This window comes from Cetorhinus maximus, chromosome 13, assembly GCF_964194155.1.
Source record: "Cetorhinus maximus chromosome 13, sCetMax3.hap1.1, whole genome shotgun sequence".
NCBI classification, from domain to species: Eukaryota; Metazoa; Chordata; class Chondrichthyes; order Lamniformes; family Cetorhinidae; genus Cetorhinus; species Cetorhinus maximus.
Window position 1 is genome coordinate 76484072 of NC_135891.1, and position 22655 is coordinate 76506726.

Sequence of the window (22655 nt, forward strand, 5' to 3'; positions counted from 1 at the left end):
TTCCTCTGTTTGACTGAGAATTTTATTTTTACTGTCAATGGCATTATTTCCATTCTCATTTTTCCCTAAGTGCATAATTTCACATTTACCCACATTAGGCTTCAGTTGCCACAGGTCTGCCTACTCCCTGTTCCGTGAACAATCTTCTGCAGTCTTACTCAAGGTTTGCCATGTTTGTCTCTCTATACCTGTGTCCAAATTATTTACGTACAAGGAAAAGAAGTGAAATCTGTGCTGTTGGTTTCTGGAGTAAATATCTTGACAGTAGACCTTATTAAATTATGGTTTCTTTGTGCAGTGAAGGCTGGGAGCAGAATGGACTTTATGAATTTTTCCGAGCCAAAATGCGAGCCCGGAGGAAAAAGGGACAAGAAAAGAGGAATAGGTGAGTGTTTATTTGTAAAAGAGAAAAATGGGACCAAAAATTGGATTTAAATCTATTAAAAATTGCAAAATCAGATACTATTTAATTTTTTTTTCTGGTGGTCTCATTGTACTAGCCATCAATGATGTCCATCATTGCTGCTTAATGGGTAGGAGCATAGGAACAGGAGTCTCCTCCAAACTCCTTGAGCCATTCAGTCAAATCATAGCTGACCTGCAGTCAAACCCATTTACTGCCCTTTGCTCTATAGCCCTTGTTGCCCTTGCCTAACAAAGTGAGGCAATCGCAGTCTTTGAAGCTCCAATTGACCCCCGGCAATCACAGCGTTTTCAAGAGGTAATTCCAAATTTATAAGTGCTTCCTGATTTCCCTTCTGAATTGCCTAGCTTTAAATTTAAGGTCATGCCTCTTTGTCCTTGATTACCCACCAGAAGGAATAGTTTTTGCTGCATCTATCCCGTCAAATCTCTTTATCTTTTTCAACATCAAAATTAAATCACCTCTCAATCTTCTGAACTCAAGGGAGTACAAACTAAGTTTATGCAAATTGTCCTCATAATTTAACCCTCTTTTATGTCCTGTCATTCTTATAAATCTGCACTGCACACTCTTTTGGGCACCCTGAATGCAGTGCTTCAGATGGGTTCCATTGTATTCCAAACCCCCTTCAAATAAAGCCCAATGTTCCAGTGACTTTTTTTTTATTACTTTTCATATCTGTGCACTAGCTTTTAATGATCTGTGCACATAGATACCTAAATCATTGTTCCTTCACAGTTCTTTGTCTCTTGCTATTAGGAAACTATTCCAATCTTCATGCCTTCAGTCCAAAGTGGATGACCTCTCGCTTACCCACATTGAATATTTACTGCCACAGTTTTGTCCACTCACTTAACTTGACTGCCCCTTTGTAACATCCACACCCATGTAAACAATTTACTACCACTCCTGGCATCATCTGCAAATTTGATGATGCAACTCTCTATTGCTTCGTCCAAATGATTAATTCTCTCTATGTAAGGTAGAAAGCTGAGGTCCTGTTACAAATTCCCACGAAACACTGCTTTTTATATCTTGCCAGTTGGTTTATGTTTCCTTTACCCCCACTTTCTGTCCACCTCCCACCTCTTGTCCACCTCCCACCTAACCAGTGACCAATCCATGTCATAATTCCAGGCACTTCCATTTTTTCTAATCTTGTGTGCAAATTTATCAAATGCCTTCTGGAAGTCCATATTGATATCACTCTTAGACACTTCCATATACAATTTTAGTGACCTTGTCAAGAAATTCAACTAGATAATTATCCCTCACAAATCCATACTGACTTGTTTTGATCTGCTGTAAACTGCCCACTTGTTCAGCACTCGGTCCCTGGTTGATTCCAGTAATTTCCCCACAGCTGATGTTATACTGATCACTTTGAAGTTACTTGATTTTTCTTCCCCTACCTTCTTAAATAATGGAATGACATTTACAGTTTTCCAATCTGAAGAGACAATTCCTGGATTGAGTCATCAAAATGACTGATGTATCTGCAATTTATTATTGTAAAGGGGGTTTTCCTTTCAGTACTGAGTTGTTCCAGGCAATAAGATTCACCTCTGAATAATAGCCTGATTATTACTGGGGAAAACTGCAGGTGTGGTCTGTTCCTAGGTACAAAGGAAATGTATTGCTGTCAGTACAAAGAACCATTTAACCTGGGAGTCATAGAGGTCTATAGCACAGAAAAAGGCCCTTTGGCCCATCAAGTCTGTGCCAGTCAAACAAGTACTTAACTATTCTAATCCCATTTTCCAGCACTAGGCCCATAGCCTTGTATGCCATGGCATCGCAAGTGCACATCCAAATACTTCTTAAATGTTATGAGGGTTTCTGCCTCTACCACCCTTTCAGACAGAGAGTTCCAGATTCCCACCACCCTCTGGGTGAAAAAAATCTTCCTCACAGCCCCTCTAAACCTCCAGCCTCTTACCTTAAATCTATGCCCCCTGGTTATTGATCCCTCCACCAAGGGGAAAAGTTCTTTCCTGTCTACCCTATCTATGCCCCTCATAATTTTACACACTTCAATCATGTCCCCCCTCAATCTCTTCTGCTCCAGGGAAAATAACCCCAGTCTATCCAATCTCTCCTCATATATAAAACTCTCCAGCCCAGGCAACATCCTGGTAAATCTCCTCTGCACTCTCTCTGGTGCAATCACATCCTTCCTATAATGCGGATTCCAGAACTCCACGCAATACTCTAGCTGTGGCCTAACCAGCGTTTTATACAGTCCCAGCATAGCCTCCCTGCTCTTAGTCAGCAATATTGTTGTCTCAAGACCAAACTATCACTGCAGGTTTTCAATCATACGAGCATATGAAATAGGAGCAGAAGTAGGTCATTGGGCCCCTCAAGTTTGCTCCCTCATTCAGTAAGATCGTGGTTGATCTGTTTGTTTTGAATTCCACACTCCCATCTACCCCCAATACTTTGATTCTCTTGCCTAACAAGAATCCTACCTCTGCCTTAAAAATATTCAATGACCCACCTCCACCGCCTTCGAAGGCAGAGAGTTCCAAAGTCACACAACCCTCTGATAGAAAAAAATTCTCCTCATCTCTGTCCTAAAAGTGCAACCCCTAATTTTAAACAGTGCTCCCCTAGTTCTGGACTCACCCACCAGAGGAAACATCCTTTCCGTATCCACCTTGTCAATACCATTCAGGATCTTATATACTTCAATCAAGTCACCCCTCATTATTCTAAACTCCAGTGGAAACAAGCCCAGTCTATCTAACCTTTCCTCATAAAATAACCCGCTCATTCTAGGTATCAATCTAGAACGTCTCCTCTGAATCGCCTCCAATGCATTTACGTCCTTTCTTAAATAAGGAGACCAAAACTGCACACACTATTCCAGATGTGGCCTCACCAATGCCCTGTATAACTGAAGCATAACATCCTTACTTTTATGTTCAATTCCTCTTGTATAGCATTCCATTAGCCGCCTTAATTACGTGCTGTACCTGCATACAAACTTTTTGTGACTCATGCACTAGAACACCTAGATCCCTCTGTACCTTGGAATTCCACAGCCGTTCTCCGTTGAAGTAATAATCTGCTTTTTTATTCTTCCTGCCAACATGAACAACTTTACATTTTTCCTACATTATACTCCATCCACCAGATTTTTGCCCACTCACTCAACCTATCGATATCTGTCTGCAACCTCCTTATTTCTCTTAACAACATATTTTCCTACCTATCTTTGCGTCATCTGCAAATTTAGCTACCATGCCATCATTCCCTCATGTAAGTCATTGATATAAATTGTGAAAAGTTGAGGCCCCAGCACAGACCCCTTCAAGACTCTACTCGTCACATCCTACCAATCAGAAAAAGACCCATTTATGCATACTCTGTTTTCTGCCAGCCAGCCAATCTTCTATCCATGCTAATATGATACCTCCTGCACCACGTGCTTTTATTTTCCGCACTAACCTTTGATGTGGCATCTTATCAAATGCCTTCTGGAAATCTACGTACAGTATGTCTAAAGGTTCCCCTTTACCCACAGTGCATGTTGCTCCTTCAAAGGACTCCAATAAATTGGCTAAACATTATTTCCCTTTCACAAAACCATGCTGACTCTTCCCAATAAACTTGAGTTTATCTAAGTGCCCAGCTATTACCTCCTTAATGATCGATTCCATCACCTTCCCTCCAGCAAACATCAAGCTGACTGGCCCATAGTTTCCTGTTTTCTGCCTCCCTCCCTTCTTGAATAGAGAGGTTAAATTTGCTACTTTCCAGTCTGATGGAACCTTTCCAGAATCTAGCGAATTTTGGAAAATTAACACTAACACACCTACTACCTCATGAGCCACCTCTTTTAAGACCCTAGGATGAAGCCCATCAGGACCCAGAAACTTGTCAGCTCACAGCCCCATCAGTTCGCTCAATTCTGCTTCCCTAGTGATTGTAATTTCACCAAGTTCCCCTCTCCCTTCCACCTTCTGCTTTACTGCTATTACTGGAATGCTTTTTGTATCCTCTGTAGTGAAGACCGAAGCAAAATATTTGTTCATTTCATCTGCTATTTCCTTATTATCTACTATTACCTCCCCACTGTCACTCTCTTAAGGACCAACACTCACTTTACTTTTTTCCTTTTTAAATACCTGTAGAAACTCTTGCTATCCATTTTTACATTTCTAGCTAGCTTCCTCCCATACTCCAATTTCTTTCTCCTGATTAACCTTTTAGTCATTCTCTGCCATTCTTTATATCCTGACCAATCGTCTGACCTGCCACTCATTTTGGCACAGTTATATGCTTTTTCCTTAAGTTTGATGCTTTCCTTAACTTCTTTAGTTAGCCACAGATGGTGGGTCCTCACTTTAGAATTTTCCTTTATAGTAGGAATATACTTATTCTGAGTATTCTGAAATGTACCCTTAAATGTCTGCCACTGCTTCTCTATTGATCTATCCCCTAGCCTATATTCCAGGCCACTTCAGCTAGCTCAGCTTTCATGCCCATATAGTTGCCCTTATTTAAGTTTAAAAACTAGTCTTAAACCCACTCGTCTCCCCTTCAAACTGGATGTAAAATTCAATCGTATTGTGGTCGCTGCTACCACTGGGGTTATTCTGAGGTCATTAATTAATCTTAACACATTACACAAAACCAAGTCTAATATGACCTGCTTTCTGGTTAGTTCCAGAATGTGCTGCTCTAAGAAACTGTCTTGAAAGCATTCCATGAACTCCTCATCCAGGCTACTACTGCCAGCCTGATTTGTCCAGTTTATATGTAGATTAAAATCACCCATGATTATTGCTGTCCCTTTATCACAAGCACCCATTATTTCTTCTTGTATACTTTGTCCTACTTTGTGGTTACTCCCACTAGTGACTTCTTTCCCCTACTATTTCTCATCTCCACCTAAACCGATTCTACATCCTGATTTCCTGAACCAAGGTCATCTCTAACTAATGCACCAATGCCATCCTTGATCAACAGTGCTACCATCCACCTTTACCTAGTTTCCTACTCTTCTTGAATGTCATTTACCCCTCAATATTCAGGACCCAACCCTTGTCATCTTGCAGCAACATCTCCGTAATGGCTATCAGATCATATTTATTTACTTCAATGTGCACTATCAATTAATTTCCTTTGTTATGAATGCTGCACACATTCAGGTACAGATCCTTTAGTTTTGTCTTTTTGTTATCTTTGTAACATCCAGTCTTCACTAATGGTGTATCTTAGGTTTAATCTCTGTCCCTTCCTGCTGTTCTATGACCCTTATTGCCCATATTAATATTATGATCTCCAGCTTTGAATCTACCCCTTGATTTGCCACATCTACCCAAGCTTGATCCCTCACCCCTCTTGTTTAGTTTAAAGTCCTCTCTACTTCCCTAGTTATGCGATTCACAAAACACATGTCCCAGCACTGTTCAGGTGTGGAATGTCCCAATGGTACAGCCCACACTTCCCCCAGGACTGGTGCCAGTGCCCCACAGACTGAAACCCACTTCCCCCACACCAGTCTTTGAGCCATGCATTCATATCTCTAATCTTTTTTGCCCTATGCCAATTTGCACGTGGATCAGGTAATGATCCAGAGATTATTGCCTTTGAGGTTCTGCTTAATTTGGTGCCTAGCTTCTCATACTGACTATGTAGAACCTCCTTCCTTGTCCTGCCTATGTCGTTGGTACCTATATGGACCATGATGACTGGATCCTCCCCCTCCCACTGGTCCCTCTCGAGCACTGAGCAGATGTCCCAAACCATGGCACCAGACAGACAACACAGTCTTCTGGACTCTCTTGCTGCAGAGAACAGTGTCAATCCCCCTCACTATACTTCCCTTACCACTACATTCCAGTTTGCTCCACCCGCTTGAACGGCTTCCTGTGCCATGGCCAGCCTGCTCATCCACCTTGAAGACCTTGCTTTCGTCCACACGGGTTGTGAGCACCTCAAACCTGTTTGACAATTGCAAAGTCTGAGGCTCCACCGCTACTGTCTGCTCAGTCCCATTACCTGCCTCACTCATGGTCACATCTTCCTGTCCCTGCTCACCAAAACAGACATCCCCAAGAGGCATGAACGTCTTCTGGAACAGTGTCCATGTATTTCTCCCCCTCCCTTATGTTGTGCAGTGTCAGAATTTCAGCTTCCAGATCAATAATCCTGATCCGGAATTCCTCTAGCTGCCTGTACTTTCTGCAGACATGTTTGTCATGGATTGCCTTGGTCCACATTCCACAGCTGCAACATAACACCTGTCCTGCCATTGTTACTACGTTATTTAGTTAACTTAATTTAATTGCTCATTTAATCAACTTAAAATAATTCCTATGCATACCACACCTCTTTCCTTGTGCACCGATTTCCCACGTGAATATAATTCACTTCTCACTCAGTCTCCATTTGAAAAGCCTGTCTCTTTTATAGACCCTTTGATGAGTTAACAGCTGGTTTAGCTTCCTGCTACAGTAATTAACACCACTTGAACCAACTGTTTTCATGTGATTGAGAGATAACTGCCATTCCAGGCAGTTATCTGTTTAACAAGCTAACCTAACTTGAAGGTTAGTGCTGTGTCAGATCTTGATTCTTAATCTATAGCTAAAATCTTAAATGGACTTACCAGAACTTACCACGTGAACCTAATTCGCTACTCAGTTTCCATTGCACTCGGGCATAGTTGCCTGTCTCCTTGCGGCCCTCTTACTGACCGTGCGGTTTGTAAAGCCTGCCTCTTTTATAGGCCCTCTGATGAGTCTTCAGTAGCTAATCAGACAGTTTACCCGGTTAATGACAACAACATTTATTGCTGTAGAGGGAAAAGGACATTTTTCCTAATTCCTTATAATGGTTGATCTTCTAAAAAGTTCTTGCTGCCCTGGATTGTAAAAATCCCTGAAATATCTGATTTTTTTTTTTAAAAGTTCCATTTGTGGGACCAGAAGAAAATTTGTGTTAGCAAGATATCTGTTTTTATGTAATTATGAAATATATAGCTGTGCATTTGTGAGATGTATTGACAATGTAGCCTGTTATCCAATTTGCCCAACAATCATGATACAGGGGTCCGAGCACAGCTACACCTGGAACTTTGAAACCAGGACCCCGTTCAGAACCTCATGAGGCCAGTAGTGGAACCAAAGTGGAGAAACGGTTAGTACAGACATGATACTCTGTCCTGGTGCCTTCTGTATACTTTGCAAGTTTGAACAGGAGATTTAGGACAAAAAGGATTACACAGAGGGGTTGAGAGGGTTTGGTATGCACACCAGAGCTAATGATTAAAGCAAAGGCAATGTTCAACATTTAAGAATAAATTAGGCAAATTGTTTAAGAGAGTGAACTAAAATGATGAGAGAAAGAGGGTTGGAATATGGGATTTGGGCCATTGTTTATTATGCAGGTTAACACCAACATGGGCTGGTTGGGTCAAACAGCTCGTTCCAGAAAATCTTTGATAGACTACAGTATCTATTAAATGAACCAACAACATCCATGCTGCTTCAGTCTTTGCTTTTATTTTTCCATCATTTTTCTCACCACCTCTCCTGCCCTCTCACAATATTTTAATTCCTCTGCTGAGACCGTTGTTCCACAGGCACCATGTACCTCACTAATTAACCATTCTTCATATCAAAGCCTATGCCATATTATCAGCAGGCTTATTTGACAGTAGGTTACTTCATATCAAGCCTGACCTGTCCTTGCCCAGTGTCCATATTCACACATCAAGCTGGGGTCAGCAGAAAGCAATCAGTAACAGAGTCCTGGCTGTTTCCCATCTCCCTAACTTTTGTGCTGAGGCCAGTTAGAATGTCCTTGTTTCTGGAATCAGCCGACTCTACATAGACTTTAGTTGGAACTGTGGATTTTCCTGGCCTCTGTGGCTTAGCCATTCACTACCTTTATTTTTTATTCATCCATCCATGGGATGTGGGCTTCGTTGGCTGGGCCAGCATTTGTTGCCCATCCCTAGTTGCCCTTGAGAAAGTGGTGGTGAGCTGCCTTCTTGAACTGCTGCAGTCCATGTGGTGTGGGTACACACACATTGCTGTTAGGAAGGGAGTTCCAGGATTTTGACCCAGCGACAGTGAAGGAACAGCGATATATATCCAAGTCAGGATGATGAGCGACTTGGAGGGGACGTCCAGGTGGTGGTGTTCTCATCTATCTGCTGCCCTTGTTCTTCTAGTTGGTAGTGGTCGTGGGTTTGGAAGGTGCTGTCTAAGGAACCTTGGTGAATCCCTGCAGTGCATCTTGTAGATGGTACACACTGCTGCTACTGTGCATCGGTGGTGGAGAGAGTGAATGTTTGTGGATGTGCCAATCCAGCGGACTGCTTTGTCCTGGACTGTGTCCAGCTTCTTAAGTGTTGTAGGAGCTGCCCTCATCCAGGCAAATGGAGAGCATTCCATCACCTCAACCAGTAAATAATTGGTAAATGCTCCAGCTTTGGAGTGTCTTTAATGACTTGCCTGATTAGAACATTTGGGTGCACTAACGTGCCTATTTTTGGAACATTTTCCAATCAAAATAAATCTTGAATAAAGTGTATGAGTGTATGTAGATGTACTAAGGAAGCTCTGTATATGTAGTTGTAGTGAATGTTGCTTAAGAGCTATGCCTTTGAAGAATCTCTGGAGTTAGAAAGAAACTTGCCAGAAGTTTATGATGTATACATAAGTATACGTGCTGTAAGAATTGCCACTTGCCCCAAGTTTACCCGTCATGGATTCTATGTGCCTCAGTAAAGTGAGTGTTATCCCATTTGAGCAACTCAATAGGGTACTGTGTAGAACTGAAGGTTTCTGCCTCTCAGCGTAAGTTTTTTTCCTCAGCATTTGGGTGACACTCGCAAGCTCACCTTTATTGTCTATCTCAAATTGCCCCGAGGTGGTGGTGGCAGGTCTTCTTGAACCACTGAAGTCTTTGTTGTGGAGCTTCTACAATGATATTAGGTTAGGGAACTCTAGGATATTAGCCCAGAGTCAATGAAAGAAGGATGATGTATGTCTGAGTAAAGATGGTGTGTGACTTGTTGGTGCTGTTCCCAATACAAAAATGTAAATGCAGTGCATGACATGCCATGATTGAATTGTAATGCACCCATATTTATAATAAAGTTGATTGCAGTTTGACTGTCTTACTCTTGCTGAGTGAGGAACTGTAAATTAAAATTTTATTGGAGAAAATTCAAATTTCCATAGAACAAAAATAAAGATGTATTTTAATCCAGACAATGATTCAAGGCATTTTTCCACAGTGGGCGATCAAAATCCCGCAGTCGGTCACGGAGCAGACGTTCATCCTCTGGCTCAAGCTCAAGATCTTCACGATCCTCCCGTTCTTATTCCAGATCAAGGTCACGGTCTCGATCCCGTTCACATTCACGTTCATATTCCGGTTCACGTTCTAGGTAAGAGCAAAAAAACTACACTGTAACCTTTCCAGTCCGAAATGTTTGGGGCCAAACCCTTTCTGGATTTTGGAGTTTTCTGGATTATAGATTTAAATTTAGAATGCCTAGCCACAACTGTGTGAATCAGATGTAAATTTGTAACCTGGATCTGATCTGATGAGTCCAATAGATCCTGATTTATACAAGGGATAAATCTCCACAGTTACAGTTTTACCCCTGATCATTACTATTAGTTAAAGTAACTTGAACAAACACATTAAATTTGCAGCTTTAACTCTGATATAAATAATGCGTGGGTAAAACACAAGACCTCTCTTGAGATCAAGAATAAAGCTGTTATCAACCAGCCTGATCCCACAATATTGACAGCTTCGCTTAAAGTTTCCATATTGACCATGTTCTCTCCTGCTAATTCAATTGTAAATGATATTCATTTCTCTGCAGTGTACACAGAATCCAGAAACACAAGCAGACCCGTTTCACTCTGTTCCTGCAGCTTCCCAGTTAAAATAGAAAATGATTTGGGGAAACTAAACTATCTACAGACATTTCATATTTTAAAAACTTATTAAAAACTTATCTAAGATGTTGCAGCACGCCACCACAAACTCTTGAAATTTAATTTAAAATTTAGAAACAAAAGCTTTGTATGAAATCTTCTTCATATTGGTTTCTTTTAGTCGCAGCAGGTCAAGGTCATCTCGGAGCAGGTCTCGCTCACGCTCTCGGTCACGGTCACGATCCTTTTCACCAGGAAAGAGGCGGGTATCGAGGTCACGTAGCCAGACTCCACCGTAAGTGCACGTAAATGGCGTGCGTTGTCTATTCCAAGATGTTGCTGTGTGATAGAGGATAAAGAATGGGGAACGATCCATGGGTGATGGGAAGCAAATGAGCTATGAAGACCTTGTTCACAAATGAGTTTAAGTCCATATTCCAGTGCCCTCGGCCCAACCATCAACCTTCTTGGGGGAGGTGGCGGCATATTGGTATTGTCACTGGACTAGTATTCCAGAGACCCAGGGTAATCCGCTGAGGAACCAGGTTTGAATCCCACCATGGCAGATGGTGACATTTGAATCCAACAAAAATCTGGAGTTAAAAGCCTGTTGATGACCATGAAACCTTTGCCGATTGTCGTAAAAACCCATTAGGTTCACTAATGCCCTTTAGGGAAGGAAAGCTGCCGTCCTTACCTGGTCTGGCCTACATGTGACTCCAGACCCACAGCAATGTGGTTGACTTTTAAATGCCTCCTGAACAAAGGCAATTAAGGATGGGCAGTAAATGCCGGCCTAGCCAGTGGCACCCATATCCCATGAACGAATAAAAAAAAGTTCCCCCCATTCTGCACATGCATTGTGTAACAAAAATCACAACTGCAAAGTACAATGGTGAACTTGTTAAGCTTACTCATACTGTGATGTCAAGACTTTGAGCCATGGCTTTAGCTTCTCAAGAAAGTAAACCTGCTGTTTAAAATACTGAAGGATGGTCTGTTTGGGAGGTTGTTAATGAAGTGAGAGTGGGAAGTTGGGTAGTGACTGCACCCTAGCAGACTGGATACTGTGTTCTAAAAAGAACAAAAATGCTTGCATTCAAAAGACACCTTTCATGATCGACAAAGCACTTCCCAGAATAAAGCACTTTTAAGTGTTGTCACTGCCATAATGTAGGAAACTGGCCTGTACCAGCAGACCTGGCACCAGATTGTTTCATCTGTTTACTGTAGAGAAAAGGCTTGTGTGTGTACGTCTTACCCCTTCAAAGATTCCATTCTGCATCAAAATGGCGGATCTGAAATTTATTCTGCTGATATTTGTAGTGAAAGGGCCAGGGCTATTTTGTGTTCATGCTGGCTTTTTTTACTCTTGGGATCACAATTTTATTTTGCTTTCATCAAAGGAATACTTCAAATGAAATGTTTTCTTGATCCTGTTACCCACTGTTGAATGTTCAGAAAAGTCCAGAATTTCAGCTGTATAGGAGAGTGGGGGAAACAAGAAAGCTGAATGTTTTCAGTATTGAAGCTGAAATTTTGCCCCAGGATTGTCCTTGTAGTGTATTCTCTTTATTTTGATAATACAAAGGCACTTCCTGATTTTATGTCAGGGATTGTGTTAAAATTTGTAACATAAGCCAACTGAAACTGGATAATGGACCCCAAGACACCGACAAGCCCTCTTGGAGCAGTTTGAGAAAAGATCCTGTGGGACCAGGACCGGTATTCAGCTACTCTCCCCTAGACTCTTTCAAACCCATTGACCAACTTTCCTAAAAAGCAAATGCCCAGCTGGTTTTAGATGAGGGGCAGGGTGATTCTTCCTGGAATAATGATTGAGGCAGGATAGGGAGAAAATGATGGAGGGAAGCTTTTGGTGTATGATTTGATTGAAGTGTTAGTGCAATGATCAGGTTCTTCTGAAAGGAACTTCGAGATTACTGAGATGCATTGTGAAGGAATGGCTTTGTACCCACAGGAGAGGAGATTGTTTTTGTTGGCCTTCAGTCTGCCTCCAGGTCTCAATGGAATGAGAAGAAGAGGGAGGGAAAGGGAAAGACAAACACTGAGGGAAAGCAAGTGTATAAGTCAGAAGAGAAACTCAAAATGTAGAAAGATTAAGAAACATGCAAAACCAAGAATATCTGAGTTGCGGGGGAAAGAAAGAAAAGGTTGGCAACAAAAATTATAAAAGTGTGAGACCCATACAGAGACAGACAGACAAAGGGTGAAAGGCAAACAGCCATAGTATGGGAGTCAAATTGAGAGACAGTTAAAGGAAGTAGCATATTTTCCTTTTGTCTCAGTAGTACTTGGGAGATAAAGCAGTATTCATAAAATAAATTAATGCTGTCCATTTCAGAGCTCAGTAGGGGATTAAAACTCTTGCACGTTTCTCTCCCTGCCTGAAATATGAAAGGTTGGTTTGCTGCTGTCACTTCCTGAGGTGTATGTTACAGAATGAGTGATAGCATTGAACTTTAACTAACTCCTAGTGGAGCCAGCTAGACAAAAAGCTAGCTCCTGCAATGATCTTTGTGGCATAAAGAATGATGAGAGTGTTGAGCTTCACTGCCCATCATGATGTGTTAAGAGGTTGCACCTGCAGGTCTTTGTGAACCAAATTTTACACCTCTGGTCATATCCTCAAGCCTGAGTTGACTCATGCTCTGTGGTCTATTGTGCCCAGGCTGTTGATCCCGTTTTGGTATATCTGCCTCATGTCCCACAGCGATATACCAATTATCAGCCACCATACTCTCACATTCTTGAAGAAAACTCCTCTCTAATGTTCCCATACATCCAAGATGATCTTTCAAAGCCTTTCCTTTTGTTCAGCTCACTACTGGCACGTTTGAAGTAGTGTGGGGCACTTGCCTCTTAATGTGACTCACTTTTCATTAGTGGTCACTGCTCCTTGTTTGGAGAGGTAGATCACTCTGAGCAAAGCTCAGCAGTTGAATTGTGCATTGGTGCTTTCTTCCAAAAATTGGCAACTCTCTAATGACATCTTCCTTTTAACAAGATTGATCAACATAGGATTATTGGATCCTAAATCTAAGATTACTCCAGCACCAGCTGTTTACTGTGCTCTTCCACAAGAGTGAAAGGTCCTTAACTTGCAAGTTGTTCCAGCTATTGTACAAGGGTTGCTTGTGGGAACCTCTTCATTAGGATTAATTTATTGATGTCTTGCTTCCATATAGTTCCACAACAGGACTTGGAGGTGGTCCTGTCACCCTCACTCCTGATCAGAGACTGGGGGAAGAAAACAAAGGGCATCAGCTATTAATGAAGATGGGTATGGTTGACTCTTTCTGCTTTTAGTCATGATTTTCACAGTAATTCCATGTAAGATGCTGAATGTCTCACATTATTATCTCTAAACCAGAAGGGTGTCTGGGGCTTTTTACCAAAATTATTAGTTTGTCAGGATGGTGTCACCAAAGCAAATACAGATCTTGCTTTGTAGTTTATTGTATTCATTGAAGGACTGTGGTTTCGAGTAGCTGTTACTTAGTGGATACACAAGACCGGCAGCAATGGTAAAATCCCAGGGTGTTCAAACCTTTTATCTCCGTAGCAATGTCAGTATAGCTGAAAGAGCCGCATGTCTTGGCAGTGCAAACACCAGCTAGGTATTGTAAAAAAAATTTTAAATTTTGGATAAATGGAGAGACCTAAAACCACTCCTTCAAGCTAACTTAGAGACTTAACCAGGAAAATGCAAATTGTCAAACCTGGCTGAGTAAGAAATATCAGCAGCAATGTAAACTGAAGTCACCAGAACTTCAGAGACTGATAACCAGGATTCATGAACTACTGTATGGAAACTCAAGGGCTGTGTAGTCAGTAGAAAATCATTTGGTTGTTTTGCTCTGTTCCAGGCTGGAGTGGATCCGGAGGACTTGGAGCAAAGGAGCAGGGTATTCAGGACCCAATCAAAGGAGGGGAGATCCGTGATAAGTGGGACCAGTATAAAGGAGTAGGTGTCCCACTCGACGATCCCTATGAGAATTATAGAAGAAATAAGAGTTACTCCTTCATAGCTCGCATGAAAGCAAGAGATGAAAGTAAGTTGCATGAATTAATCCAGTCTGTGTATATGACTCTGAGGTGACACTTGCGCTGCTTTGAAATTTGAGTTGCATTGTCTCTTTGTGCACAGGATCTGGCCATTGATAGTGACAGATTGCAAGTACGCTGAAATAAGTGAGGCTTGGAGTCCTTTTTAAACTGAGCATACAGAGCAGTTTTTTTTTAGATTAAAGCACTGTGGTAGCCAGCTGTGCTTTTGAAATGCTCAGTCCCCACTGTACATTGGAATACCAACCACTTGTGCTGTGGAAAGTTTCCTATTATGTGTCTGTTTGGATCTAGCCATTATGCAGATCCCTGCCCATTTGTTTTACATGGCATAATCACCAAACGCATTACAAATATTATATGTTGTAAATAAACAGGGTTCAAAACTTACTTTTCCCTATATACTTCCAAAGATCAAAGTCATTTTCTGAAATTAAAAGATTCCCGTGTACTCTTTTACTGTTCTCCATAGTGTGAATAATTTAAATACATTTTGGAGGTTCACTCTGAATTTGGGATTTCCAATTTTATGTACTTCAGTGCTTTAACTTCAATAACTCAGGTACCAATATGTGTAGCCCCATCCTGGTGGTTTGATTAAACTCATTGCCTCTATGGAGCAATCTATCAGAGCCTTGAGTAAAAATTTTAAAAGTAGTAGTTATAGAATGTATGTTTTCACTCTCCTGTGCCAAGTTACTGGTGTTGCCCATGTGATTGACCATATCGATTACCTGTTCTTCAATGCATCTTCAGTGTGCATTACACAGACTTCACACACAACATGTCATGTCTACACATTCAATCGCAAGATCATACAGCTCTAGATGCCCGATGCAAGGCTTTTCCTGCCCTTCCAACCTATCTATCCAAACATCGGATGCGTTTGATTAGAATCTCTCCTTGAACAGTCCTGATGTTTCAGGTGGTGACTGACTACAAATACATTCCTCTCATTAATGGACAAGGACATCCATCTCCAAGAAAAGCTGATCAATTAACTATTGTTAGGAACTAGAGAGAGTTTTAAGTAAGTTATTTGTGTATGTTGGGAATAAGCTATAGCTTGAAGTTTAAGTTTAATTTTTTTTTTTGTGTGTGTGTGTGTGTGTGTGAAAAAGGTGACGGCCTGGATTTTGGTCCCACTTGGAGCCAGCAGGTCTGAAGCCCCGTTTGTGTACCTGCATTTTAATGAGGTTTTACGACCTTTGTGGTTTAGGGAAGTTAAAACAAAGCAAGAAAAGCTGTGCTTTTGCCTAGCAACAGGAGGCCCACAGAGATACGGAGAAGCAGAAAGCAGTTTTAGGGTAGTTGGAAGCTGGTGCCAGGAGAAGCCAGACACAGGAGAGGGAACTGCAGGAAGCAGGTTCCAAAGAACAAAAGAAAGTCCAAAGACCAGGGAGTGGAACAGAAAAGGTCCCAAGATGATAGTTAACTCAAAGGACAAGGACAGGAATCTGGAACAGACCCTATTAAGAAGCGGAGGCAAGGACTCCAAGTTAAAGAGAGAAAGCTGCAGGGAACAAAATCAAGGCAAAGTGGGCTTGCGAGAAGCCAGAAGATCCCGAGGAGACAGCCAGAGGTGGGTGAGTCCTTACTATGGGCCTGTGAAGCAATGGAGTCCAACTTGGCACAGCCAAAATCTGTGTGTGTGTGGAGGGTGAAGCCTGAATGCATATAGAGATCCAGGGGACTAGAACGTCGGAAGGAGAGTTCAAACCCCTTTGAGGTGGATCCTTGTTGAAGACATCCAAGTAAAAGCATTGTTTGGGAGAAGATTCCAAGACGAGTACTTTGAGCGTTGAGATTGGAAACCCTCGGTAGAAAGACGGATTTCAGTGAGACCGGTTAGCTCACAGTGTGACAAGTAACCTGGGGGAGTTGATGAGAAATCCATAGCATCTGCTTTGGGTGGCATCTATCAGTTGGTTTCAGAGTGTGGGGTGTCCAACCACAGGTCACCTATTGGTTTACATGGACTGTATACTTATTGTGAACATTAGAGTATAAGGTAGATTTTGTAACTTGTGTTATCCTTGCGAATCTGTATATCTGTAAAGGTATAGTTGTGGGTGAAGGACTATTGTGATATAGTTCATCTGTTCCTGTTTCATGAATGTTTCATACTTTTGTTAAAAGTTAATCAGCAGACTCTGACTCTGTTCAGTGGCCATCCTCCACGCTCCTAAAGAAAAAATAAATAAAGTTAGGATCTATCAGGCCAGGTTCCATCCTGGGATCTGACTTGTCCAGTAGTAACATCAGCTGGGATCATAACATTATGCTTAGCTTTCAAATCTCGAAGGCCTGCAAGCATTTTCTTCAAATAATTTTGGTATAAACCAAAAGCTTGCCTCCCTTATCAAAATTCAATTTCGGCTGACTGGCATGGAAGCTTTTTCTTCCACTGTTCCAAATCTACTTCACGCAGGTACCACCAAGACTGAACTTTTAAATGTATAAAATCTGACTCTTCTTAAATGTGAACCCTTAAAGTAAGCTTTTACCCTTCCCAAATGCTTAAACAGCAGTTTGAGCCTATGCATCCTGTTATTGTAAATAAATGATCCCTCGACTCAGTTGTTTTACATAACTCCCATGGCTCCCCTGTCCTCTGTTTACTGATGTGTTAAATTAGTGTTTCAGTGATTGTTTCAGGGAGCTTCATTGCTAATTGTTATGTTACTAAGCAGGACCATTACATGTTTAGTAAAATTAACCTGAGGCTTACTGGCAAATTCAAGGAAATGGAAATATTTTAAATGTAGATTATTGGAAATATTTTAAATGTAGCCTTGGATGATAAACTTTTAGCATATTCCCACATTGAATTTATGACATATAATTGTTACCAACTAATTAAATATGAGAATATTTGTTTTGCTTTTTAATATTTTTCTGTTATTGCAGTGAAGAAAGAAATACAGGAGCAGCCACCCCCCGAGTGAAGCATACATGAGAAGACGGAGCTGTGTTTGTTCTGCTTCAGATGGTGATATCACTCCCATAACCCAATAAGGACTTAGAAACCCAAGCTACTCACTGCTGGACTGATCGATTGCAGGGGGCCTCATACCCGAGTGTTTCAGGGCTGGGACACGAGCAAAGGATTAAATCCCTAATGAATCTTCATGTAGATCGAATATACTATAATAATCTCATTTTCACTTGGGGTATTTGCTTTTACAATGATGTGTCTTTCCCAGTGTATTTTTTTTTAAGTGAAGCAGTGCAAAGTTGTAGGCATCAATGATAGGATCAGAATTTTTATACTGACAAATTATAAATGTTTGTGTTGGCCTAAAATTGGACATTTTGACTGTCTCCTCCGTTGTGTACTAAGGAAGGACTCTGACGTCTTGAAGTATTTTCACTTGCCCTTTTTTGTTTGGTTACAGAGCGATGTGTCTGGATTGTTAACACTCTCTTTGATTAGTCATTAGACTAGACCTAACGTAATGACTTTTGTGAACCATTTTAATCTGTTCATCTGAACTGCAGGAGTAAAGTTTCTCAATCAGTAAATCCTTAATTTAACACATTCTGTTTATTGTGCAGACCTCCATTTTGGTCACAGTCTCCTGCTCGGTGATGAGAAACATTCCACTTGCTCCAGGAAATAAATTACGTGTTCTGTGTATGTAGAGACAACAGCTATAATGCCTTTAATATAATAAAACACTCATGGCACTTCACAGGGGTGTTATGAAAGAAAATTTGACAATGAGCCACATGAGATATGACAGGTGACCAAAAGCTTGTTCAAAAACATAACTTTTAGGGAGGAGAGAGAGTTGGAGATATGAAGAGGTTTAGAGAGGGAATTGAAGAACCTAATGCCTGGGCATCTGAAGGCATTACATCTCGATGAAATCCAAATGGACATAAGTACAATCAGTGCTTTGACCCTCATATTCCCCAACACTGGTTTGAGCAGGTTCATCTTGTGATATGCCCGTATTTCTGCCTACTGTCTTGTTTCCATTTGTAAACATTTAGAACAAGTGGATCTTGCTATAAAACCTCTATCAAGCACTCGCCTGGAGTTAGCAGCATTAGTTGAGCTAATGGTGGGGGCAGAGAACTCAGGTATAGCAATATCCTTGCCATCAAACTGCCAATAAGAAGTCAATTAAATGGCCTTTAATCTGTAATAACTGTTGCATTTTGACCATGCTTTTGATATAGAGCACTGATTCGCTGGCCCAAAAGTTCGCTCTTTTAGAAAAAAATGGATGATATGTACAAGTAGGTAATTTCTTTGTCTGCATGGTAACATGCAGACCATGTCGTGATTCCAGTATGCTGAGACACTGTACACCAAGCTATGTGTAAACTCATTAATATCAGCCAGATAGCTGGTACCTTCTGCTTTCTACATGGACTCACTCTCAATGGAAGTTCATACTGCAAAAATCTCTCTTCTGCCATCTGGAATAGCAATTCTTTTTGCGATGAGAAGCCCAAGATCACCCCTCTTCCACTTTCTGTCCCACTCCTACCCCCTCGGGCTGTGTATTTCTGTCCTTACTCTTCAGAAAATATAGAACTATTAATGATTGCCATAGCTACCAAGTAGTTAAAGACTGTTACAAAGACAGCCCTCAGCGCAGAACTGACCAGAACCTAGTTGGGGTATCTTCAGCTATGTTTGCCTGGGGCAAGTCGCTGCCTTGGGTTCTGTTATGTGCCCATACTGTGGTCATAGAATTACATAGAATCTGCAGCACACAAACAGGCCATTCAGCCAGCTTCTCCACAAGCCTCCTCCCACCCCTCTTTATCTAACCCTTTCAGCATATATTTCTGGTTTTTTCCCCTCATCTGCTTATCTAGCTTCCCCATGATTGCATTTGTCTTCAACTACTTGTGGTAGTGAGTTCCACATTCTTATCACTCTTCCATTCCAGAGAAATTCCTGCAAAATCTCAAACTGTTACTTGGCTGTTGTCCAATACCATTTCTCCTTGAAGGAGGGGAATGCCAAGCAGGCTGCATGCAGTGGGACATCTTTGTGTAAACTCAATCATTCAACAAGTGAGCCAGGCAGATCTTTAAGGCACTACTGATTGGTCACATAACCTGACTCACTGGTGGGACCAGGAGAAAGGTGTGACCTCTCTGAATGTGAGTGGGGGAGGAGTGAATGGGGTACCTCCCACTCAGATAATCACTCATGCAGTTTTGCCATCTTCTAGGGTGGTTCTAGTTGAGACAATCAGGAGGAAACTTCCTCTGAGCTGGGATTCTAACCTCCACAGTTAAAACTTACTTACATTTGGGCATTTCATGTCATCAACTTCACTATGTGCAATTCTCAATATGGATTTGTTGATGGGTTTCTACCTTAAAAAAAAAGAAACTTTTGGAAATTCTCAGCAGACCTGGCAGCATCTGCTGGAAGAGAAATAGGGTACCCTTACTTCAGAAGCCCCATGCTGCTTGAGCTGCTAAGTATTTCTCTGCTTTTATTTCAGATTTCCAGTATCTATTATTTTGCTTGGATTTCTACCTTTTGGAGATAGCTGATCCTCCAGAAAATTAACTGTTTTTAATGCTACCATTGAAACTCCTTTCTTGTGATGTCCTTCAAGGTGTATGAGAATGCTTCTTGGGATTTTCACCCTCATCCCTGATTGTTATCTCATTGCTGGCATTTGGTTCCATGTGCACCAATAGCCAACTGGTATCTCACTGAAGGATCTATCCTTATGTCTGAGCCTAAATGAACAACAATTTGTATAGTGCATTTAATAAATCAAAATATCTCATTATTTCACTGCAGGGGGTGGTTTTTGGGGGGGGGGGGGGGGGGGGGTGCCAGAGAGGCAAATAGCTGAACCTATTTCCACATATGTTCAACAGGAATCAAGTGTGGAAAGCCTCTCACCAGCCTTTGGAAACACAGAATCATCCATTTCCCCAAGTGGAGCATATTAACCCAGCACAGACCAAACCTGGGAGCTCCCTGTTCTTATAACGCAACACATCGAGCCAAGAATATCAAAATTCAAACCATTGAAAAGCTCAGTGGTAGCTGTAGGTTAGAATTGTAATGACTTGGGGAAAACTTTGAGGAATTGGGAGAAAAAATAAGATTTCATTGGCAGCCATGGAGGAACTGAAGGTGTAGTGGTTCCCTCATTGACTTCAACTATTGAGGTGCCCATGCACCAAGTTGCAAATATGTGCTCTGCCTGAAGATTTTCTGGTACAAAACTGTTACAGCTCCTTTACAAGTGGGGGGAACGTGCTGGCCTAAATAAGAACAGATTTTTTTCTTCTGTATTTTTATTTGGAAAACTTCAGGTGATCCGATCAAAAAGAAATGTATTATGAGCTGGGTTACAGAATGAGTGCCTATGTGTTATGAACTAGCAGAATAACGAGCACCAACTAAAGTGAAAGGTCATTCCATTAGAACAATTTGTACTTGTAGAAATTTAGTAATGATTCTTTCATCTCTAGCACAAAATGTGATGTTTCCCTCTTTCTCTGGCCATAATTGAGAGATGATCTCAAGCAGCAGCTCATTCATTAGGTAGTGAAACCTTCAAAACCGTGTGTTTACAGGGCTGCACTCTGGTTTTAATTATCTGTGCCTGTGCATTAGTTAATTAACCTGATTATTAAAGTGTTTCTGCTGTTTGGCCAGTGCTATTGGAGGTTATTTATTAAATTATGGCTCTCAACCAATGCATAGTTGTTAGGAAGGGATGTGGAATCAGATTATTCACCTTGTCTGTGGCACACAACTGATGCAGCGTCAGGTTAAATTGGCAGGGAGGAGGGAGAAAGGAATTAAGAGTGGCCCCTGTTAGGGAGGTTCTTCAAGCTACTGTTGAACAATTGTAATTTTACTGGTTCAAAGATGTGGAGAATTCAGTTACAGGTTTCGCCCTGGAGAGAAATTCATACTCTAGGGGTACACTGGAAATCAATATGAATCATGTGTATTGTTACATTGTGAGGGGGTACGAAAGACTTATCCAAAAAGCTCTTTTGTTAGCTAGTTTAAGCAATAAGGTCTCATAAAAGAATATTTTATTCCTTTGTCAACTTCATATTTTTAAGTATTGTAGTTTTAGTATCTTGCTGCTTCTATATGCTCCACTTGCTCATAAATATAATTAGATTGGTTCAGTTTTCAAAAGAGAAGAGAATATGGTAGGCATCCCATTTGATCTCCAGTCATTTGTACTAGTGTTAAGGAGTAATCCTGGACGTGTTGTCCCAAACATAATGTATGCAGTAATGGAGCTTTCAGATCAGGGAGAGTTTTGGAATGAAGTTCCCAACCAGGGTGGCATTAGAAACAGTGTAATTAATCTCATTAGGGACAGAAAATTTGTTCAGGGTTTCCACTGCTGATTGTGATAAAATAATTCTCAACCTCAGGATTCAGGTGTGAAGAATACCCATTTTAATGAGGTATTATAACAATTATTATCTTTTCATTGGTTTAGTTAATATATATTAAAAACTAATCAAATGAAGAGGAGAGCTGATCAGAGATATAGTCTAGGTTTTGAGCGAAGTTTCAGAGCAGTGGACAGAAAGCAACAAGTTTGGGAAAAGGGTTTCAAAGAAGGCTGATATAGCTGAAGGATACATATATAAAATGGGGGAATATGAGGATGAATGTGGATTTGGAGGATTAATCGGCATAGGTGAGGTGGGATGGGGGGCGGGGGCTCAGCAACAGCCTTGCATTAACATGGCATCTTTAAGAGAAAAATATACCATGGTACTTAACAGAAATTTAATCTCACAAATAAATTAAATGGCTAAAGGAGGTGATATTTTGGAAGGTGACATATATACATGAAAGTGTGACCAGATGGTTCATCAAACCTGTTCAAAAGTTGGGCAAAGAGATTTTAAGGAAGCAAGGGAGATGGAGAGGTGCAGCAGGGCAAGGGCCTGCAGCAGTCCACTGTCAGGAAGCGGTGTTGAAGGAGAGTAAAGATGCTTATGAATGCCACCACCTGCAAGTTCCCATGCAAGTCGTGTGCCATCCTGATTTGGAAATGTATTCCCGTTCCTTCATCATCATCACTGGGTTAAAAACCCTGGGACTCAAACCCTGCTGGCCCTGCAGATGTACCTATATCAAAGCAGTTCAAGAAGGCAGCTCACCACTACCATCTCGAGGGCAATAGGTTGATGAATGCTGGCCTTGCCAGCAATGCCCACATCCCATGCATAAACATTTTTTAAAGAGT

General features: G+C 41.3%; 1 protein-coding gene across 3 annotated transcripts in view; it reads left to right on the top strand.

Moving 5' to 3' along the window:
• cherp (calcium homeostasis endoplasmic reticulum protein) overlaps positions 1-20856 on the top strand; it is an 88533-nt gene extending 67677 nt beyond the window's left edge. For all 3 annotated transcript variants that reach the window (XM_078555596.1, XM_078555597.1, XM_078555598.1), the window contains 7 exons: positions 299-385; positions 7487-7576; positions 9687-9839; positions 10523-10636; positions 13551-13645; positions 14232-14417; positions 17341-20856. In XM_078555596.1, the coding sequence (XP_078411722.1) occupies positions 299-385; positions 7487-7576; positions 9687-9839; positions 10523-10636; positions 13551-13645; positions 14232-14417; positions 17341-17378 (763 nt within the window). In that variant the 3' untranslated portion in view covers positions 17379-20856. The remainder of the gene's footprint in view (positions 1-298; positions 386-7486; positions 7577-9686; positions 9840-10522; positions 10637-13550; positions 13646-14231; positions 14418-17340) is intronic.
• Positions 20857-22655: the final 1799 nt, after the last annotated feature.